At 44.8% G+C, this 20,671-nt stretch overlaps 1 protein-coding gene across 4 annotated transcripts in view; it reads left to right on the top strand.

The window, feature by feature from the left end:
- Positions 1-19,626, top strand: part of LOC122556771 (polyadenylate-binding protein-interacting protein 2-like) — a 47,009-nt gene extending 27,383 nt beyond the window's left edge. For all 4 annotated transcript variants that reach the window (XM_043703910.2, XM_043703912.2, XM_043703916.2 and 1 more), the window contains one exon: positions 16,008-19,626. In XM_043703910.2, the coding sequence (XP_043559845.1) occupies positions 16,008-16,064 (57 nt within the window). In that variant the 3' untranslated portion in view covers positions 16,065-19,626. The remainder of the gene's footprint in view (positions 1-16,007) is intronic.
- Positions 19,627-20,671: the final 1,045 nt, after the last annotated feature.

Here is a 20,671-nt window from a genome sequence, read left to right as displayed (position 1 = left end):
GAAATGGCTGTCATAAGGGGATATAATTTTAAGGTGTTTGGGGAGATGTCAGAGGTGGGTTCTTTACACACAGAGAGTGGTGGGTGTGTGGAATGCACTGCCAGCAGTGGGAGTACAGGACAACTGAGAAAGGCTGCCTGTGTAATCTCCATACATACAGGATGAGAGGAGGTGAGGTGTTCTGTGTAATGTCAGTTTGTGGAGGTCGAGTGTAGTGAAGCCTGTCTGCATGTGCGTTCAGTGCAAGAATGGGGGAGGATATTTGCATAAGGTCAGTGTGAAGAGGGCAAGTGTAGATGTACGTGTCTATTGTTTTGGACCAGACCAGATCCCTTCAAAATGTTTTAAGGTAGCCTGGACCTAACTTTTTCTTATTTTAAAGGCAGATGTGAAGTGCTGTGTTCCAGATGCAATGCGACTGGTCGAACTACTTGATGTTAAGCAAAAACATGATTTATTTAAACACTATAGTTACAAACAAAAGAAAGAAGAACTTAGAATAACTTTACTGGAAAACATAACGGAATAATAGATACAGTTCCCTTTTACTAATTAACTGCTTTGAACGTAGTAACATCCTGTCAACACACTCCTTGGCAAAAAGGCAAATTCAGTCGCAGATTGTCACATGCAGTCCTCCAATCCAATGAAAAAATATATCAAGAAAATTCAGAGTAGCAGCTAGGAGACATTTATAAAGCCTCCAAATCTGAGACCCCAACAGCCTCTGATAGTACTGAAATACCAAAGCCCAGAAATCCTGATCTGTTTAACACCCATTCAGGTTGTTAAACAAAACTCAAGCTTTTACTCAAATGGTTTGATAGATTGTTTGGTGCCTCTGCCTTACAATCTCATTTTATTTAAAAAAAAAAAAGGACAAATTAACCTCTTAAAGCCACAGCATCATCATACTATGTTATGTCAGTATGTAGAGGGTGAGTGTGAGGGTCGCTTACCACACAAGGTCAGTGTGTACAGCACTAGTGTGATGGAGAGGGCCTGTGTACGGTCACTTGTACCGGGTGATGTGGGGGAGGCTGCCTGTATAAGTTCGGTGCATATCGGATGAGTTTGGGGGAAGTTGGCTGTCATGACAGTGTGTACAGAACAAGTGTAGGGGAGGCTGCCAGTGTAAGGTCAGGGTAAAGGGAAATTGTAGTGGATGTTGTCTATTAATGTCAGTTTGTACAGGATTAGTGTGGGAGATGTAATGTCTGTGTGTAGTGGGCAAGTATATAGTTGGGTGTCTTGAGGATGAATGTGAGAGAGAGAGGCTTCCAGCACAGGGTCAATGTGTAGAGAGTGTGTACACCTGGGTGCCTGTGTAAGGTCAGTGTGTAGAGGCCAAGTGAATAGGAGGCTGTCTGCTCAAGATGAGTGTCGGGGAGTCTGTCTGTATAAAGTCAACCTGTACAGGGGACAAGTGTGGGGAAGGTTGCAAATGTAATGTCAGGGTATGGGTGAGAGGGAGGTGGCCTGTGTGATGTCAGTGTGTAGTACACAGAAAAGTAAAGCACAGAACAGGCCGTTCGGCCCATTGTTGTGCTGAGGATTATTCCTAATTTAAAATAAAATAACTTAACCCAGGGCAAAAAGGGGGCATGGGATAGCGTTGGCAAATAGAATTAAGGAGAATCCAAAGGGTTTTTACAAATATATTAAGGACAAAAGGGTAACTAGGGAGAGAATAGGGCCCCTCAAAGATCAGCAAGGCTGTGGCCTTTGTGTGGAGCCACAGAAATTGGGGGAGATACTAAATGAATATTTTGCATCAGTATTTACTGTGGAAAAGGATATGGAAGACATAGACTATAAGGAAATAGTTGGTGACATCTTGCAAAATGTTCAGATTACAGAGGAGGAAGTGCTGGATGTCTTGAAACGGTTAAAGGTGGATAAATCCCCAGGACCTGATCAGGTGTACCTGAGAACTATGTGGGAAGCTAGAGAAGTGATTGCTGGGCCTCTTGCTGAGATATTTGTATCATCGATAGTCACAGATGAGGTGTGGGAAGACTGGAGGTTGGCAAACGTGGTGCCATTGTTTAAGAAGTGTGATAAAGACAAGCGAGGGGACTATAGACCGGTGAGCCTGACCTCAGTGGTGGGCAAGTTGTTGGAAGGAATCATGAGGGACAGGATGTACATGTATTTGGAAAGGCAAGGCCTGATTAGGGAAAGTCAACATGGCTTTGTGCGTGGGAAATCATGTCTCTCAAATTTGATTTTGTTACTTCTTCAAAAAACTCAGAGGATTGATGAAGGCAGAGCGGTAGATGTGATCTATATGGACTTCAGTAAGGAGTTCGACGTTCCCCATGGGAGACTGATTAGCAAGGTTAGATCTCATGGAATAAAGGGAGAACTAGCCATTTGGATACAGAACTGGCTCAAAGGTAGAAGGGTGGTGATGGAGGGTTGTTTTTCAGACTGGAGGCCTGTGACCAGTGGAGTGCCACAAGGATTGGTGCTTGGTCCTCTACTTTTTGTCATTTGTGGGCGGCACGGTGGCACAGTGGTTAGCACTGCTGCCTCACAGTGCCAGAGATCCGGGTTCAATTCCCGCCTCGGGCGACTGTCTGTGTGGAGTTTGCACGTTCTCCCCGTGTCTGCGTGGGTTTCCTCCAGGTGCTCTGGTTTCCTCCCACAATCCAAAGATATGCAGGTCAGGTGAATTGGCCATGCTAAATTGCCCGTAGTGTTAGGTAAGGGGTAAATGTAGGGGTATGGGTGGGTTGCGCTTCGGCGGGTCGGTGTGGACTTATTGGGCCGAAGGATCTGTTTCCACACTGTAATGTAATGTAATCTAATCTAATCTTACATAAATGATTTGGATGTGAGCATAAGAGGTACAGTTAGTAAGTTTGCAGATGACACCAAAATTGGAGGTGTACTGGACAGCGAAGAGGTTTACCTCCGATTACAACAGGATCTGGAGCGGATGGGCCAATGGGCTGAGAAGTGGCAGATGGTGTTTAATTCAGATAAATGTGAGGTGCTGCATTTTGGGAAAGCAAATCTTAGCAGGACTTATACACTTAATGGTAAGGTCCCAGAGAGTGTTGCTGAACAAAGAGACCTTGGAGTGCAGGTTCATAGCTCCTTGAAAGTGGAGTCGCAGGTAGATAGGATAGTGAAGAAGGCGTTTGGTATGCTTTATTGGTCAGAGTATTGAGTACAGGAGTTGTGAAGTCATGTTGCTATTGTACAGGACATTGGTTAGGCTACTGTTGGAATATTGTGTGCAATTCTGGTCTCCTTCCTATCGGAAAGATGTTGTGAAACTTGAAAGGGTTCAGAAAAGATTTACAAGGATGTTAGCAGGGTTGGAGGATTTGAGCTATAGGGAGAGGCTGAACAGGCTGGGGCTGTTTTCCCTGGAGCATCGGAGACTGAGGGGTGACCTTATAGAGGTTTACAAAATTGAGGAGCAGGGATAGGATAAATAGACAAAGCCTTTTCCCTGGGATCGGGGAGTCCAGAACTAGAAGGCATAAGTTTAGGTTGAGAGGGGAAAGATATAAAAGAGACCTAAGGGGCAACTTTTTCAGGCAGAGGGTGGTACGTGTATGGAATGAGCTGCCAGAGGATGTGGTGGAGGCTGGTACAATTGCAACGTTTAAGAGGCATTTGGATGGGTATATGAATAGGAAGGGTTTGGAGGGTTATGGGCCAGGTGCTGGCAGGTGGGACGAGATTGGGTTGGGATATCTGGTTGGTGTGGACAGGTTGGACTGAAGGGTTGTACATCTCTGTGCTCCCCTCAATTCGCTGCTGTTCGTGTACATGTCTAGCAGTCACTTAAATGTCCCTAATGACCCTGCTTCCACCACCATTGCTGGCACCGCATTCCATGCATTCACAACTGTGTAAAGAACCTACCTCTTACACCTTCCTCCAAACACCTTAAAACTATGAACCGTCGTACCAGTCAGTCCTGCCCTGGGGAAAAATCCCTGGCTATCGATTCTATCCATGCGCTCTCATTACCTTGTATACCTTGATCAGGTCACCTCTGTTCCTCCTCCTCTCCAGAGAGAAAAGTCCAAGCTTAGTCATAAGATGAGCCTTCCAGTCCAGGCAGCTTCCTGGTAAACCTTCTTTTGTACCATTTCCAACGCCTCTGTATCTTTCCTGTAATAGGGCGGCCAGAACTGGACACAATAGTCCAAGTGTGGTCTCACTAAGGTTTTATAGAGCTGCAGCAAAACCTTGCGGCTCTTAAACTCGATCCCCCTGTTAATGAAAGCCAAATTATCATATACTTTCTTAACAATCCTCTCCACTTGGGTGAGAAAGTGAGGGCTGCAGATGCTGGAGATCAGAGCTGAAAATGTGTTGCTGGAAAAGCGCAGCAGGTCAGGCAGCATCCAAGGAACAGGAGAATCGACGTTTCGGGCATAAGCCCTTCTTCAGGAATAAGGAAAGTGTGTCCAGCAGGCTAAGATAAAAGGTCGGGAGGAGGGACTTGGGGAGGGGCGTTGGAAATGCGATAGGTGGAGGGAGGTCAAGGTGAGGGTGATAGGCCGGAATGGGGTGGGGGCGGAGAGGTCAGGAAGAAGATTGCAGGTTAGGAAGGTGGTGCTGAGTTCGAGGGATTTGACTGAGACAAGGTGGGGGGAGGGGAAATGAGGAAACTGGAGAAATCTGAGTTCATCCCTTGTGGTTGGAGGGTTCCCAGGCAGAAGATGAGGCGCTCTTCCTCCAACCGTCGTGTTGCCATGGTCTGGCGATGGAGGAGTCCAAGGACCTGCATGTCCTTGGTGGAGTGGGAGGGGGAGTTGAAGTGTTGGGCTACGGGGTGGTTGGGTTGGTTGGTCCGGGTGTCCCAGAGGTGTTCTCTGAAACGTTCCTCAAGTAGGCGGCCTGTCTCCCCAATATAGAGGAGGCCACATCGGGTGCAGCGGATGCAATGGATGATGTGTGTGGAGGTGCAGGTGAATTTGTGGCGGATATGGAAGTGTCCCTTGGGGTCTTGGAGGGAAGTAAGGGGGGAGATGTGGGCGCAAGTTTTGCATTTCTTGCGGTTGCAGGGGAAGGTGCCGGGAGTGGAGGTTGGGTTGGTGGGGGGTGTGGACCTGACGAGGGAGTCACGGAGGGAGTGGTCTTTTCGGAACGCTGATAGGGGAGGGGAGGGAAATATATCCCTGGTGGTGGGGTCCGTTTGGAGGTGGCGGAAATGACGGCGGATGATACATTGTACATGGAGGTTGGTGGGGTGGTAGGTGAGGACCAGTGGAGTTCTGTCCTGGTGGCGGTTGGAGGGGCCCTTGAGCCCCGCCCCTCCACACTGCCAGGAATCCTGTATTTAATCCTATATTCACTATTTAATTTCAACCATCCAAAAAGCACCACTTCGCATTTATCCAGGTTGAACTCCATCTGCCATTTCTCAGCTCAGCTCTGCATCCTGTCTATGTCGCTGTGCAGCCTGCAATAGCCCTCGATATTATCAACTGCACCTCCAAACTTTGTGTCATCTGAAAAATTACTAACCCACGCCTCAACCTCCTCATTAAAGTCATTTATAAAAACTACAAAGAGCAGTGGCCCAAGAACAGGGCCCTGTGGGACACCACTCACCACTGACCTCCAGGCAGAATACTTTCTATCTACAACCAATCTCTGCTCTCTGTAAGCCAACCAATTCTGAATCCAGACAGCCAAATCTCCCTGAATCCCATACTTCCTGAATTTATGAATGAGCCTATCACTGGGAACCTTATCAAAAGCCAAGCTGAAGTCCATATACATCACATCCATTGCTCGGCCTTCATCAATCTGTCTTGTCACCTCCTCAAAGAACTCATTAAGATCTGTGAGGCGAAACCTGCACCTCACACAGCATTGCTGACTGCTTTGAATTACTCTATGCTTTTCCAAATAGTCATAAATCCTATCCCTCAGAATTCTTTCCACAGACTAGTCTATAATTGCCAGGGGTTTCACTATTTCCCTTCTTGAAAAGAGGAACAACATTCATCTCCCTCCAATCGTCCGGTACGACTCTCGTGGAGAGTGAGGAAGCAAAGATTTTTGTCAGCAGCTTAGCAGCCTCCTTTCTCACTTCCAGGTGCAGCTTAGGATAAATCTGGTCTGGCCCTGGGGACTTAACAATCTTAATGTTTTCCAAAATTTCTAGCACATCAACTTTATCAATTTTTATCTGGTCAAGCCTGTTTCCCAGCTCCTCAAAGTTCTCATTCACAACAAAGTCCCTTTCCTTCATGAAAACCAAAGCAAAAAACTCATTTAGGGCTTCCCCTATCTGCTCAGACTCCACGCACAAGTTCCCTCCGCTATCCCTGATCGGCCCTGATCATTCTCTTATTCCTCACTTATGAGTAAAATACCTTTGGGTTCTCCCTAATCCTTCTCGCCAAGCCTTTTTCAAGCCTCCTCCTGGCTGTCCTCAGTCCATTTGAGCTCCTTTCTAGTAAGCCTGTAATCCTCTAAAAATGCTCGACCCTTGTTTTCTCCACCTAACGTAAGCTGCCGCCTTCGTTTTGACGAGAAGCTCCTCTGTTCTCGTCATTCAAGGCTCCTTAATCTTACCCCATCTTGCCTGTCTCCGAGGAACAAGTTTATGCATCACTCTCAACAACTCCTTAAACAGTTTCCAAATGTCTTTGTGCCCTTTCTGTGGAAGAATTGCTCCCAGTCTGTACTTCCCAACTCCTGTCTGGTAGCATCATAATGACCTTTTCCCCAATTAAATACCTTCCCATAGTGACTGCTCCTTTCCCTCTTCGTAGCTGTGGTAAATGTGAGGCAGTTATGGTCACTGTCACCAAAGTTTTCTCCCACTTTGAGATCTGACACCTGTCCTGGCTCATTGCCGAGCACCAAATCCAAAATGGCTATTCCTCCCGTCTGCCTGTCTACATACTGAGTAAGGAAACCCTCCTGAACACACTGACAAAAACGGCTCCATCCAAACCATCTGCATTAAGGATGTTCCAGTCAATATTGGGGAAAGTTGAAGTCATCCATAACAACAACCCTGCTACGTGCATTTTTCCAGAAACTGCCTGCCTACGAGTTCTTCAACCTCCCGACTGCTCTTAGGGTTCTGTAGAAAATCCCCAATGAGGTGGCTGCTCCTTTGCTCTTTCTAACTTCCACCTATACTGACTCAGTAAACAAACCTTCCTCAACAACCTTAGGTTGTGTGTTTGGGGGACTGTGGGATCCTGTGTTAGGTCAATATGTACAAGATGCGTACGCCTGGGTGTCTGTGTAGTAATGTCACTGTACAAGATGAGTGTAAGGGAGGCTTCCTGTATAAGATCAGTGAGAAAGGGAGGATCCTTTTTTTCAGGGTGTATGTACAAAGAACAGCTTAGGAAACTGGCCGTTTGGCCCACCTAGACTGTGCTGACAAATGAAGCTTTTCTAAACTAACACCCTTTACCTCAAATCTCTGCCTATTCATATATCTGTCCAGATGCCTCTTAAACCTTGCTATTGGGTCTGTCTCCTCCTCCACCACAGGCAGTGCATTGCAGGCATTTAGCACCCTCTTTAAAAAAAACAAAGCTGCTCTCTCATATCCTTTAAACTTGTCCCCTTTTACCTTCAAGCTATGTCCCCTAATAATTGACATTTCTTACCTGGGAAAAAGATGCCGACTATCCAATCTATACATGCCTCTCATAATTTTAAAAACTTCTATCAGGTTGCCCTTCACTCTTTCATGTTCAAATGAAAACATGATGTGGAGGTGCCAGTGGACAAATTTAAAAATCTCTCAACGCCAGGTTATAGTCCAACAGGTTCATTTTGGAGAGTTAGCTTTCAGACTGATGATCCTTTGTCAGGTAGCTAGTGAGTGGGATCATAGTGCACAGAAATTGTCCTGTTATCCTACCCCACTAGCTACCTGATGAAGGAACAGCACTCCGAAAGCTAGTACTTCCAAATAAACCCGTTGCACTATAACCTGGCATTGTGATTTTTTTTAATGGTGTCCAAGTGAGAACAGTATATCCAATCGCTCCTTATAGCTGATCCCCTCTGAACCAGGCAACAGCCTGGTCAATTGTTTCTGTACCCTGTCAAATGCCTCCACGTCCTTCTGATAGTGGCGACCAGGACTGTACATAATATTCCAAATGAGGTTTGGTTGCCGAACTGAAGTTTTATACAGCTACAACATGTTTTTCCAGTTTTTATACTGATGAAGGCAAGCATGCCATATGTCTCCTTGACCACCTTATCCACTTATATTGCCACTTTCAGGGAACTGTGGACCTGAATGTTGATGCTACAAAGGGTTCTGTCATTTTACTGTATACTTCCATCCTGCATTAGATCTCCCAAAATGTATCTTCTCACCTTTTGTCTTATTTTGTCAGGCAGATTAAAGTCCATCTGCCATATTTCTGCCTGAGTCTGCACCCTATCTATATCCCTGTGTATCCTCTGGCAATCCTCCTCTCTAACCGCGTCTCCCCCCAAACTTTGTGCCATCTGCAGACTTACTAATCAACCCATCTACATTCTACTCTGAATCCTATATATTACAAAGAAGAGGATCCCAGCACTGATACCTGTGGAACACCACTGATCACAGATCTCCAGACTGAAAACCATCCTCCCATCGGTATTCTGTCTTCTATGACCTAAGCCATATCCATCTTAGCTTACTGTGGATCGCATGTTACTTCACCTTTTGTATTAGTCTGTTATGAGGGACCTTGTAAAAGGACTTGCTGAAGTCCATATAGACAGTATAGACCTCCCTGCCCTGATCAATCATCTTTGTCACTTTCTTAAGAAACTTAATCAAGTGTGTGAGAAACTCCCTTCCCTGCACCAAGCCATGCTACTTATCACTAATAAATCCATATTATTTCCAAATTTGAGTAAATCCTATTCCTGAGAATCTTCTCCAATAATTTCCCTACCACTGATATAAGGTTCTCTGGCCTATAATTTCCCAGATTGTTCCTTTGTTTAAGAAAGGCAACAGGGATAATAATTCTCCAGTCAGAGTCTTAGAGCCGTCCAGTACAACTTCTGACCAACTTGTCCATGCTTATCAAATATCTAAAATTAAACTAGTCCCATTTGCCAGCATTTGGCCCATATCCCTCTAAACCCTTCCTATTCATGTTCCACCCAGGTGCTTTTTAAATATTGTAATTGTATTAGCCTCCGCCACTACGTGTGGCAGCTCATTCCATACAGGCAAAAAGTTGCCCCTTAGGTTCCTTTCAAATCTTACCCCTCTCAAATTAAACCAATGTCTTCTAGTTTTGGTCTCTGCCACCCTGGGAAAAGGCCTCAGCTACTCACCCAATCATGCCCCTCATCATTTTAAATACCTCTAAGGCCTCCGACGCCCCAGGGAAAATAGCTGGGACTTATGCTGTGATTAAAGAGGATACAAAGATTTTGTACAAGGCCCTCTGCCTCCCTCAGCATTCTGGGATAAATCCCATCAGATCCTGGGGACTTGTCCACCTTGGTTCTTTTCAAAACACCCAACAACACTTTTTAAAAAAATTTTGACGTGCTTTAAATTATTAACATACCCCTCCCAAGACTCTTAATCTACCATGTCCTTCTCCTTTGTGAATATTGATACAAGGTATTTGTTACGGACCTTACTCACATCCTCCATCTCCACGCATAAATCCCTCCTACCCAATCCCAAGCTGCCACTTGATCTTTTATATGTGTATGTAAAATGCCTTGAGATTTTCCTTAACCATGTTTGCCAAAGACATTTCATTGCCCCTCAGCAGGTTAGGGAGACAGTGAATGGGTGACCAAAAGACAGAAAAAGAGTAGGTCATCTCCCCCCAAAACAGGTATACTGTTTTGGATACTGTTGAGGGAGATGGCTCACCAGGGGAGGGCAGCAGTTGCCAGGATCATGGCATCGTGGCGGGCACTGCTGTTAAAAGGGCCGGAAAAAAAGATTCATAGGGACATAGTCATAGGGATTCTATTGTAAGGGGAGTAGATAGGCGGTTCTGTGGCCGAAAACGGGACTCCCAGATGTTACGTTGCCTCCCAGGTGCTCGGGTCAGGGATGTCAACGATCGGCTGCAGAGCATTCTAAAAGGGGAGGGTGCACAGCTAGATGTCTTGGTGCATATAGGCACCAATGATGTAAGTGGAAAACGAGATGAGGTCCTGAAAGATGAATTCAGGGAGCAAGGAGAGAAGTTAAAGAGAAGGACCTCCGAGGTAGTGATCTCGGGATTACTACAGTACCACGTGCTAGCCAGCGTAGAAATGAAACAATAGGCAGGATGAACACGTGGCTTTAGAGATGGTGTAGGAGGGAGGGGTTCAGATTTGTTGGACATTGGGACCAGATCTGGGGAAGGTGGGACTATTACAAAATGGATGGTTTACGTCTGAACCAGATTGGAACCAATGTCCTTGGGAGAGTTTTTTGCTACTGCTGTTGGGGAGGTTTTAAAACTTATGTGGCAGGGGGCTGGGAACCAGAAGAGAGAACAAGTAGGCAGCGAGGTGGACACTAAGAATTATGAAGATAACATTAATAAAGGGAAGAGTAGGCAGAGAGCAGATGAGTGCAAAAAAACTGGTGGCCTGAAATGCATTTACTTTAATGCAAGGAGTGTAGTGTGTAAGGCAGATGAACTTAGGGCTTGGATTGGTACCTGGGAGTATGACGTTATTGCAATCACAGAGACTTGGTTGAAGGAATGGCATGATGATTGTCAACTAAATGTTCCAGGATATAGACACTTCAGACAAGACAGGGAGGAAAATAAAAGGGGGGTGGAGTTTCATTGCTAGTCAGGGACGATATCACAGCTGTGCTAAAGGAGCACGCTATGGTGATCTTGGGTGGTAAGGCATTATGGGTGGAGTTGAGAAATAAGAAGAGTGCAGTTACATTGTTGGGGGCTGTATTACAGGCCTCCCAGCAGGGAGTGTGAGGTAGAAGAACAAATCGGTAAACAGATTATGGAAAGATGTAGAGGCAATAGGGTAGTGGTGATGGGAGATTTTAATTTTCCCAACATTGACTGGGATACACTTAGCGTCAGAGGTCTGGATGGGGTAGAATTTGTAAGAAGCGCCCAGGAGAGTTTTCTAGAGCAGTATGTCAATAGTCCGAGGGAAGGGGCCATATTGGACCTGGTACTAGGGAACGAGCCAGGACAGGTGGTAAAAGTTGCGGTGGGGGATTTCTTTGGGAACAGTGACCACAATTCTGTAAGTTTTAGAATACTCTTAGATAAAGAAGAGTGGTTCTAAGGGAAGAGTACTAAACTGGGCCAAGGCCTATTATATCAAAATTCGACAGGAGCTCGGAAATGTGGATTGGACACAGCTATTTGAGATGTGGGAGGCTTTCAAAGATAGTGCAGTTTAGGCATGTCCCATTGAAGGCAAAGGATATGAAGGGCAAGATTCATGAACTGTGGATGACAGGAGAAATTGTACAACTAGCCAAGAGGAAAAGGGAAGTGTACAGAAGGTCTAGGCAGCTAAGAACAGAACGGGCCCTGGAGGAATATTGGAAGAGCAGGACAAGTCTTAAATGAGGAATCAAGTGGGCTAAAAGGAGTCATGAAATAGCTTTAGGGAGCAGAATTAAGGAGAATCCCAAAGCATTTTATTCTTTATATAAGATGCAAGCGGGTAACTAGAGAAAGGATTGGTCTACTAAAGGATAATGAAGGAAGGCTGTGTGTCGAACCTGAGTGAATGGGTGAGATTCTGAATGATTACTTTGCATCAGTGTTCACTGAGGAGAGGAATGTGATGAATCTTGAGATTAGAGATAGAAGTTTGATTAGTCTGGATCACGTTGACATAAGTAGGGAAGATGTGTTGAATAGGCTAGAGGTTATTAAAGTGGACAAATCCCAGGACTGGATGGGATCTATCCCAGGTTGCTGAGGGAGGTGAGAGAGGAAATAGCTGGGGCCCTGACAGATATTTTTGTAGCATCCTTAAATACAGGTGGTGTGCCGGCTGACTGGAAGGTTGCTCATGTCCCCCTGTACAAGAAAGGTAGTAGGGATATTCCGGGTAACTACAGACCAGTGAGCCTGATGGTGGTGGGAAAGTTGCTGGAGAGGGTACTGAGGGATAGGATCTATTTATATTTAGAAAAGAATGGGCTTATCAGTGATAGGCAACATGGCTTTGAGTGGGGGACATCGTGCCTTACGAACTGAATAGAGTTCTTCGAGGAAGTGACCAAGTTGATAGATGAAGGAAGGGCTGTTGATGTCATATACATGGACTTTAGTAAGGCGTTTGACAAGGTTCCCCATGGTAGTCTAATGGAGAAAGTGAAGTTACATGGTGTGCAGGATGTTCTAGCTAGGTGGATAAAGAACTGGTTGAGCAACAGGAGACAGAGAGTAGGAGTTGAAGGGAGTTTCTCGAAATGGAGAAAGGTGACCAGTGGTGTTCCACAAAAGTCAGTGTTGGGGCCACTGTTGTTTGTAATATACATAAATGATCTGGAAGAGGGCACTGTTGGTATAATCAGCAAGTTTGCAGATGACACGAAGATTGGTGGAGTAGCAGAAAGCATAAGGGACTGTCGGGGAATACAGGAGGATATAGATAGACTGGAGAATTGGGCGGAAAAGTGGCAGATGGTTTTCAATCCAGACAAATGTGAGGTGATGCATTTAGGCAAGACTAATTCTCGAGCGAATTATACAATGAATGGAAGAGCCTTGGGAAAGGTTGATGGGCAGAGAGATCTGGGAGTTCAGGTCCATTGTACCTTGAGGTTTGCTGCACAGGTGGATAGAGTGGTCAAGAAGGCAGATAGTATGCTTGCCTTCACTGGACGGGGTATTGAGTATTAGAGCTGGCAAGTCATGTTAAAATTGTGCAAGACATTGGTTTGGCCGCATTTAGAATACTGTGTACAGTTCTGGTCGCCATATTGGCAAAAGGATGTGGATGCTTTGGAGAGAGTGCAGCGAAGGTTTACGAGAATGTTGCCTGGTATGGAAGGTGCAAGCTATGAAGAGAGGTTGAGTTGGTTAGGTTTATTTTCATTAAAAAAAAAGGAGATTGAGGGGAGACCTGATTTGAGGTTTACAAAATCATGAAGGGTATAGACAGGGTCGATAGAGTCAAGCTTTTTCCCAGGGTGAATGATTCAATAACGAGAGGCCATGCTTTCAAGGTGAGAGGTGGAAAGTTTAAGGGGGATACATGCGGCAAGTACTTCACACAGAGGGTAGTGGGTGTCTGGAACATGTTGCCAGCAGAGGTGGTAGAGGCAGGCACGGTAGATTCATTTAAGATGCGTCTGGACAGATGCTTGAGTAGGTGGGGAGCAGAGGGATACAGATGCTTAGGAATTGACCGACAGGTTTAGACAGTAGATTTGGATCGGCTCAGGCTTGAAGGGCCGAAGGGCCTGTTCCTGGGTTGTAAATTATCTTTGTTCTTTGTTCTTTTCAGCCCTCTGAATTCTTTGTTTCATGTTCTTTCCTGTATCTGTATATTCTTCGAGATGTCTTCATTTTCCTAAGCCTTATGTATGCATCTTTTTCCTTTTTGACTAAGTTCTCAATTTCTCTTGTTATTCAATCTTGCCATCCTTATCTATCTTCTTCTCAGGAAAATATAATCAATGTCATACAGTCATACAGCATGGCAACAGCCTTCAGTCCAAACAGTCCATGCTGACCATAAGGCCAAACTAAACTAATCCCACCTGCCTGCGCTTGGCCCATATCCCTCCAAACATTTCTTATTCATGTACTTATCCAAATGACCTTTAAATGTTGTAACATTTACTTTCATCCGCCATTTCCTCTGGAAATTCATTCCACACAGGAACCACTATGCAAACAAATTGCACCTTGTATCTTTCTAAACTTTTTCTCCTCTCAGCTTAAAAATATGCCACCTAGTCTTAAAATCCAAAACACACATGTTAGCCCTGAACTCCAATCAACTGACCTTAACAAGATTCCCACATGATAGATGTGGATTTATCCTCAAGCAGCCACTCCAATCTATATTCCCCAGTTTTTGCCAAATAATGTGGTAATTAGCCTACACTGTATAAGTGGCGAGTAGGTGAGGTGTCTCTAAGGTTATTGTGTACAGGGCAAGTGCGGTGGAGTCTGCGTGTGTATGATACGCAGTGTAGAGGTGGGTGCTTGTACAAGGTCAGTGTGTGTAAGGTGAGTTTACGGGCAGGTGTCTCAACAAGACCAGCATGTAAAGGGCAAGTGTATGGGTGAGTACCTGTACAATGTCAGTGCGTAGGTGGCAAGAGTGGGAAAGGCTGCACCTTACCATGGAATGAAGATGACCTTTCCTGTACACACCCATAACAGAAAGCCACACGTGGCCAGCATGTGCTTACATCACAAATGCAGCTTCACCCCACACTTGCAGATAAGCACTGAACTTTCATGGCCACCCTTATTCAGGGCAGCTTACCCCAGAGTCACACTTTACACACTGAAGTCACAACGTCAGCCTTTCCCGCTCTTGCCGTCTACGCACTGACATTGTACAGGCACTCACCCATACACTTGCCCTTTACATGCTGGTCTTGTTGGGACACCTGCCCGTAAACTCACCTTATACACACTGACCTTGTACAAGCACCCACCTCTACACTGCGTATCATACACCTGCAGACTCCACCAGACTCTTGGGTCTTGGGATTATCGGGGTTTTGCAGCAAGTGCTGTTTCTAGATGGGTGCTCTCCTTTTATGCATGGTACAGATTCAGGCTTTTCTGATTTCATTATCACTCAGGATCTAGTGACACAACGTTTGAGAGACTGAGGAGCAGCGGAAGATGGGCATGGGCAAATGAGAGGCAGAATGTAGGGTCAGCAGAAAATCAACCACTCAAACATTCAGAAGTCACCGAACCTTTGCCTGTGCATTGTACTTCCTCCCTCCAACAATACCTCTACCTCTGCCCTTTCACTGACACACTTCATCCATCCTTGGCACACTACTCCTTTCTCCATCCTTGGCACACTACTCCTTTCCCCATCCTCCTCTCTTTACCTTTGGTCTTCCATCCTTCCCCCTCAATTACCTGCTCCCTATTCCCTACTCCCCTGCTCCCAACTTCAAATCTCTTTCCTCACACTCCCCTGAACCTATCTTCCCACCACCTGCTTCCTGCTCTCTCCTCACAGCTTCCCCCATCTCCACCAATACATCCCCATTCCTCACCTTTCTTCCTCTACACATTCCTCACCCTGTAAGCTTCCCATCCATCCTCAACATGCAACAAACTGCATCTTCTCCGCACCATCAACTAATGTTCCTTACTTCCTCATCTTGTCTCCCCTTCTCACCCTGGCCCTTCCCACATAACCCTTGTCCTCCTCCCACTGCCTCCGTCTCCCTGACTTCTCTCCCAACCATCTCCCCTGACCTGCTCTGCCCCTACACCTCTCCCCTCTCCCAGCCCCCCCTCTGCAATGGATCCCCTCTCCCCTATCTCCCCATCCCATTTTCCCTGACTTCTCCACCACCTGCCCATTTCCCACCAATTCCCCTGCACCATCCCCACCACACCCCATGAAGCAGTACCCTACCACCATTTTCTCAGTCCCTTCCCCCATCTCCCCTTTTCCCATCTCTCCCTGCCCATTTCCCTATTTCCACCCCTCTCCCACCCTTTCCCATCTTCACCTAGATGGAGCCATTCTTCATGACCAATGACTATCCCTGTTGTTGCAGTCTGTGGGCTTTGTTGATGAAACATTTCTCTGGGATTGAGGATAGGGCAGTTGCATACTCACACACAATTCAAACATCTGCAGTCTTTGACAGTTAACGTTCAGAAGGTGAGGATTTTTATTAGCAAATGGGATTGTGATCCAGAGCCAAGATGGGGACGTGAAGTTGAGATGTGAATCAGGCATGACCATGTTGAATGGTGCGACTGCTTTGGCCTTATGTTCTCAGGTTTGTGATGAAATATAAGTGTGCTGATCATGTTTTGCAGCATTTGAGTGCAAGTGATTGACTTGTTTTTTTTTTTCCCCAGAGCAAGAGTAACTTGAACCCCAATGCGAAGGAGTTTGTTCCTGGGATGAAGTACTGAAGATGATTCCAGAGGCCTGTGTTGGTGGATGTAGCACAATCTCCACACTGTGACGCCAGTATTAGAGGAACCAGTAGTAGAAGCTCCCTTCTCTATCACTGTGTTACACTCGTGCATTGCCAAAGTTTTCACTTAGTGTTGCATGCTAAATAAATGTACTGAGACTGTTATTATTCAATAACTTGCTTCTAGTCGTTGACTGAAAAAAACAGGAAGCTTAGAAGTGCCACGGGGAGGGAAGAGCAGCCAGCATGGACTGGGGATGCTGCCCTAACACTGCCTAGCTGACTGCGACTTCCTTGACTTATGTTGCCAAATAACTGGTGAAATGGATAGTTGCCAGTGGCTGTGAAGACCTGAGCTTGCTGGTTCTCTGTTCACTCCCTTGTTCTTAGCCCTTGGCCAGGATTTGTTCTCGCAGCTTGTTTTAAACTCTGACTTGGTAACCAGTGTGAGCACTCTTGTCTACAGTTAGCTTGAAGGCTGGGAGAATGGTCTAGTCAGGGAAATATGAGGTCTCTTGTCAGAGATTAATAGGAGGTATTATGTATTCCCTTGGCAAAGCTGGACACTTAATTCAACAAAGTTCTGACAATCTGGACTTTTGAGGGTTTTCATGAACTGGTCTTACGGGGAGAAGTTGCTCGTGCTTCTACTTTAAGCTAATACACTACTGAAGATCTTTTCAGTCTCACCAGTTTGTAATAAGCATAGCTTCTGTAGGTACAGTTGTGTTCAGAATGTTTCCCCTTGTTTGTGTTGCTGAGAAAGTTCATGTCAATCCATCAGAGACATGGCAATGGGAATTCATTAAGACAGTGAAACCCATCTCAGTGCAATTGATCAGGAAATTTCACCTATCGCAATCAATCCCAGAATTTGTCACATGGTGCAGGTTATGTTGTCTCCCAGTCCCTGTCAAATGACAAGATTCCCTGTCCACTGGTATAATGCATGTGCTGCTGTTTTAAGACAGTAGTGTAGAGAGAGGGGTTTGTCAATTTCAGTTAAGATCATTGTGTAGAGAAAGCAGTGGCTCAATGTTGGCTAAGATTGTAGTGTGGAGATGGACATGGTGTTGGTGTGGGTAACAATCTTGGTGTAGAGGTTAAAGGATGTCAGCACAAGTGAAGATCACAGTTTAGTGATTGGAGGCTATGGTGCTGGTTAAGGTCAGTGTAGAGGGAAGGCTGTCTGTACTCACTCATTTGGCAATGTAGAGTCATTGTGATGCTGTTTAAGATGGCACCAAAGTGTAGATTCACACAAGAATTAAAGTTATAGCAGTGGGCATGAGAATGTATGTTACTCATGTGGCTGTCATTTGTCAGTCCATTATTGAGCAGGGAAGATTCAACCATTTTGCTGTTTGGGCACATCATAAGACCTCGACTGTGTGTTTATTGGTGTATTGTTGTCTAGTTGCTAATAAGATGTAGGATGAAAGGCCACTTGTTGAATTAAACAGTTATTGTGGATTATTATCTTTTCCTTTCCTGTTCTCTCTGGGTGTGTGAATGGGAATTGATTAAATGTGTGTCTGCAGTGTAGAAAGATGTTACAACAGGTTTGGCGTTTAGAAAGACAGTGATACACTTTTTCTCTTTTTGAATCTAGTGGCACATGTTTTGTGAATTCCAGAAGTGAGTTTTGATTAGCTAATAGTTTGGCAGCTCTCCCAAGTGCATTGAGGTGTGAGAGTAACAGACAACAATACATGGATGTCAGTGGGGTCTGAAATGTGTGATCTTGGCTAATTCAAATGGACTACCAAAATCCAAGTGTGTTCAACCTTCAGCCTAACAATTGAGTGGCACTTTTGGCAGTTGTACTGTTTAATATCCCGATATTTGCAGAAACACTTTGCAATTGAATAAGCAAGCAAGCAGAAAGTAGGAGCACAAAGGCACGTTTGTAGAAATTTGTTGATTGATTTTCTCTTTTTGAGTATGTCTCTTTTGACAAAATAGAGGGTGTTAATTTTTGAAAATTTTAAGTAACTGGAACGCACTGTCCAAAAAACACCCAGTTACACCTTTTCACCAAATGTTGTGTAATGTATATGTCAGACATCCTTTCAACAACAATAACCTTGCAAAACCCCTGTTGAAGCCATTCTGCCTCGAGCACAAGTGTATCACTCTGGATTGCAGTTTCAAACCTTGAAACTATTTTCAAGAAATTGCTGACTTATCAATTAATATTGCATTTATTGTACATGTGAATACTGGCAGCTGATGGCCACAAGCTTAGTGGGGATCAAAATTTTTGTGGACAAGAGAATTTGCTGTGCAGAGAGCGCAGAGGTTGGTATTGGTTAAAATTGTGGCGCAGGGAGAGAAGGGTATCAGTGCTGATTTAAAATTGGGGTGCAAAGTTGGGGTAAAGACAGTGCAAGTTGGTGCTGGTTAAGATTGTGGGACAGAGTAGGATGTTGGTGCTAATTAAAATTGTGATGCAGAGAGAGCAGGGTGTCAGCATTGGTTAAGATTGTGGTGTAGAGAGTGAACTGGATGTGGTCCTGGTACTACTGTTCAGTACTAAAATACATTTTGTTCAAAGTAAATTCAGATTAATCATAGTTCCAGAGGACCATATCACTGTGCTCTCATTAGAGAAGATGAATGGTGATGATTTAACCTGAGGCCCAACTGCATGATTGGGACCTTATGGTAACCTCAGCTAATGTGGGAATTGAACCCACGCTGACCTCAGTTGGCTGGATTGCTGGTATGATGCTAATAGCAAATTCAATTTCTGCATGACCACTGGTTACTGCCTTCTCAGTTTTGTCCCTTGGCTGAGGTGTGGTGCCGTTCAGGTTAAACACTGCCAGTTGTTTCCCTCTAAAGTAAGAGAGCAGCCCTATGTTTCTCTGGGACTAGGGAATTTACTTTTGCTTACATTTATTCAGTAATTGGCTTGACTTTTTTTCCCCCTAAAGTGACTTCATTTGAGAATAATACTGCATTATGAACTAACTAGGGATGTCCATAATTGATGAATTGTGCTGTACAAATGCATTTATTTAGGAGACAGATGTTTGAGATTCTCTTGACTTTTTTGTTTGACTTGTAAGAAAAAAGGCAGTGAGGACTTGCGCGGACTGAGAGTTGGTTCCAGGACTGAAAGTGTTACTGTCTAACTCAGTGAGGGAACAGGAAGTTTAGGTGCATATTGAGTTGTGAGAATCTGCAACACAATAGTTTTCTCCACTGTTGTAATAGTCGACCATCTAAAAAGCTACGGTCCGCTTAGGTCAGAAATATTGTGCTTGGGTAAACAGTTCGGCTTTAAGTAATGTCTCCCCTTTCTCATGGTACAGTAAGTATGAACACCTGGGAGAAATGAGTAATGAAATTGTGGAGATGGACAGACAGTAAGGTAAACAACACCAACCCACTGGAAGAGAGGGAGTTTTGGGCATCTTCAGTTATGAACTTGGTAGTTTCACTGCCAATTTGTGTTGAATGTGAAGAGTGTTTAAATTGAAAAAAAATGTAAAAAATATATTTTTCCAAAAATATTTAAAAAAAAATAAATAAACCTGAAATGAAATGTGGCTGGAATTTTTACTTTGTCTGTTTTGGTCTTTTCAGTATCAGTCTGTTTTCACTAATCATCGTCATAGAGATGTACGGCACAGAAATAGACCCTTCAGTCCAACTTGTCCAACCAGATATCCCAACCCAATCTAGCCCCCCTTGTCAGCACCCGGCCTGTATCCCTCCAAAACCTTCCTATTCATATACCCATCCAGATGCCTTTTAAATGCTGCAATTGTACTAGCCTCCACCACTTCCTCTGGCAGCTCATTCCATACACATACCACTCTGTGAAAAAGTTGCCCCTTGGGTCTTTTTTAAATCTTTCCCCACTCACCCTAAAACTATGCCCTCTAGTTCTGGACTCCCCCCACCCCATGGAAAACACTTCGTCTATTTATCCTATCCATGCCTCACATAATTTTATAAACCCCCAAAAGGTCACCTCTCAGCTCCAGGAAAAACAACTCCAGCCTATTCAATGTCTCCCTATAGCTCAAATCCTCCAACCCTGGCAACATCCTTGTAAAACTTATCTGAACCCTTTCAAGTTTCACAACATCCTTCCGACAGGAAGGAGAGCAGAATTGCATGCAATATTCCAAGTGGCATAACCAATGTCCTGTACAGCTGTAACATGACCTCCCAATTCCTGTACTCCATACTTTGACCAATAAAGGAAAGCATACCAAACGCTGCCTTCACTATCCTATCTACCTGCGACTCCACTTTCAAGGAGTTATAAACCTGCACTCCAAGGTTACTCCCTAGGACCTTACCACTAAGTAAGTCCTGCTAAGACTTGCTTTCCCAAAATGCAACACCTCACATTTATCTAAATTAAAATCCATCTGCCACTTCTCAGCCCATTGGCCCATCTGATCAAGATCCCGTTGTAATCTGAGGTAATCACCTTTACTGGTCTCACTCAGATCAAAGTCAGATTAATCTTGACATGAAATTTCCTAATTCTCATTCTGGTGTTTCAACAACAGCAGACGGTCAAGATTGTGGCAGGAACAGCGTATGGTTCAGTGTGTGAAAATATCCAGACATACAAGG

Source organism: Chiloscyllium plagiosum, unplaced genomic scaffold (genome assembly GCF_037043375.1).
Source record: "Chiloscyllium plagiosum isolate Xiang-an unplaced genomic scaffold, Cpla_swu_hap1 HiC_scaffold_16, whole genome shotgun sequence".
Taxonomy (NCBI): Eukaryota; Metazoa; Chordata; class Chondrichthyes; order Orectolobiformes; family Hemiscylliidae; genus Chiloscyllium; species Chiloscyllium plagiosum.
This window is presented reverse-complemented; position numbering and strand designations above follow the sequence as displayed.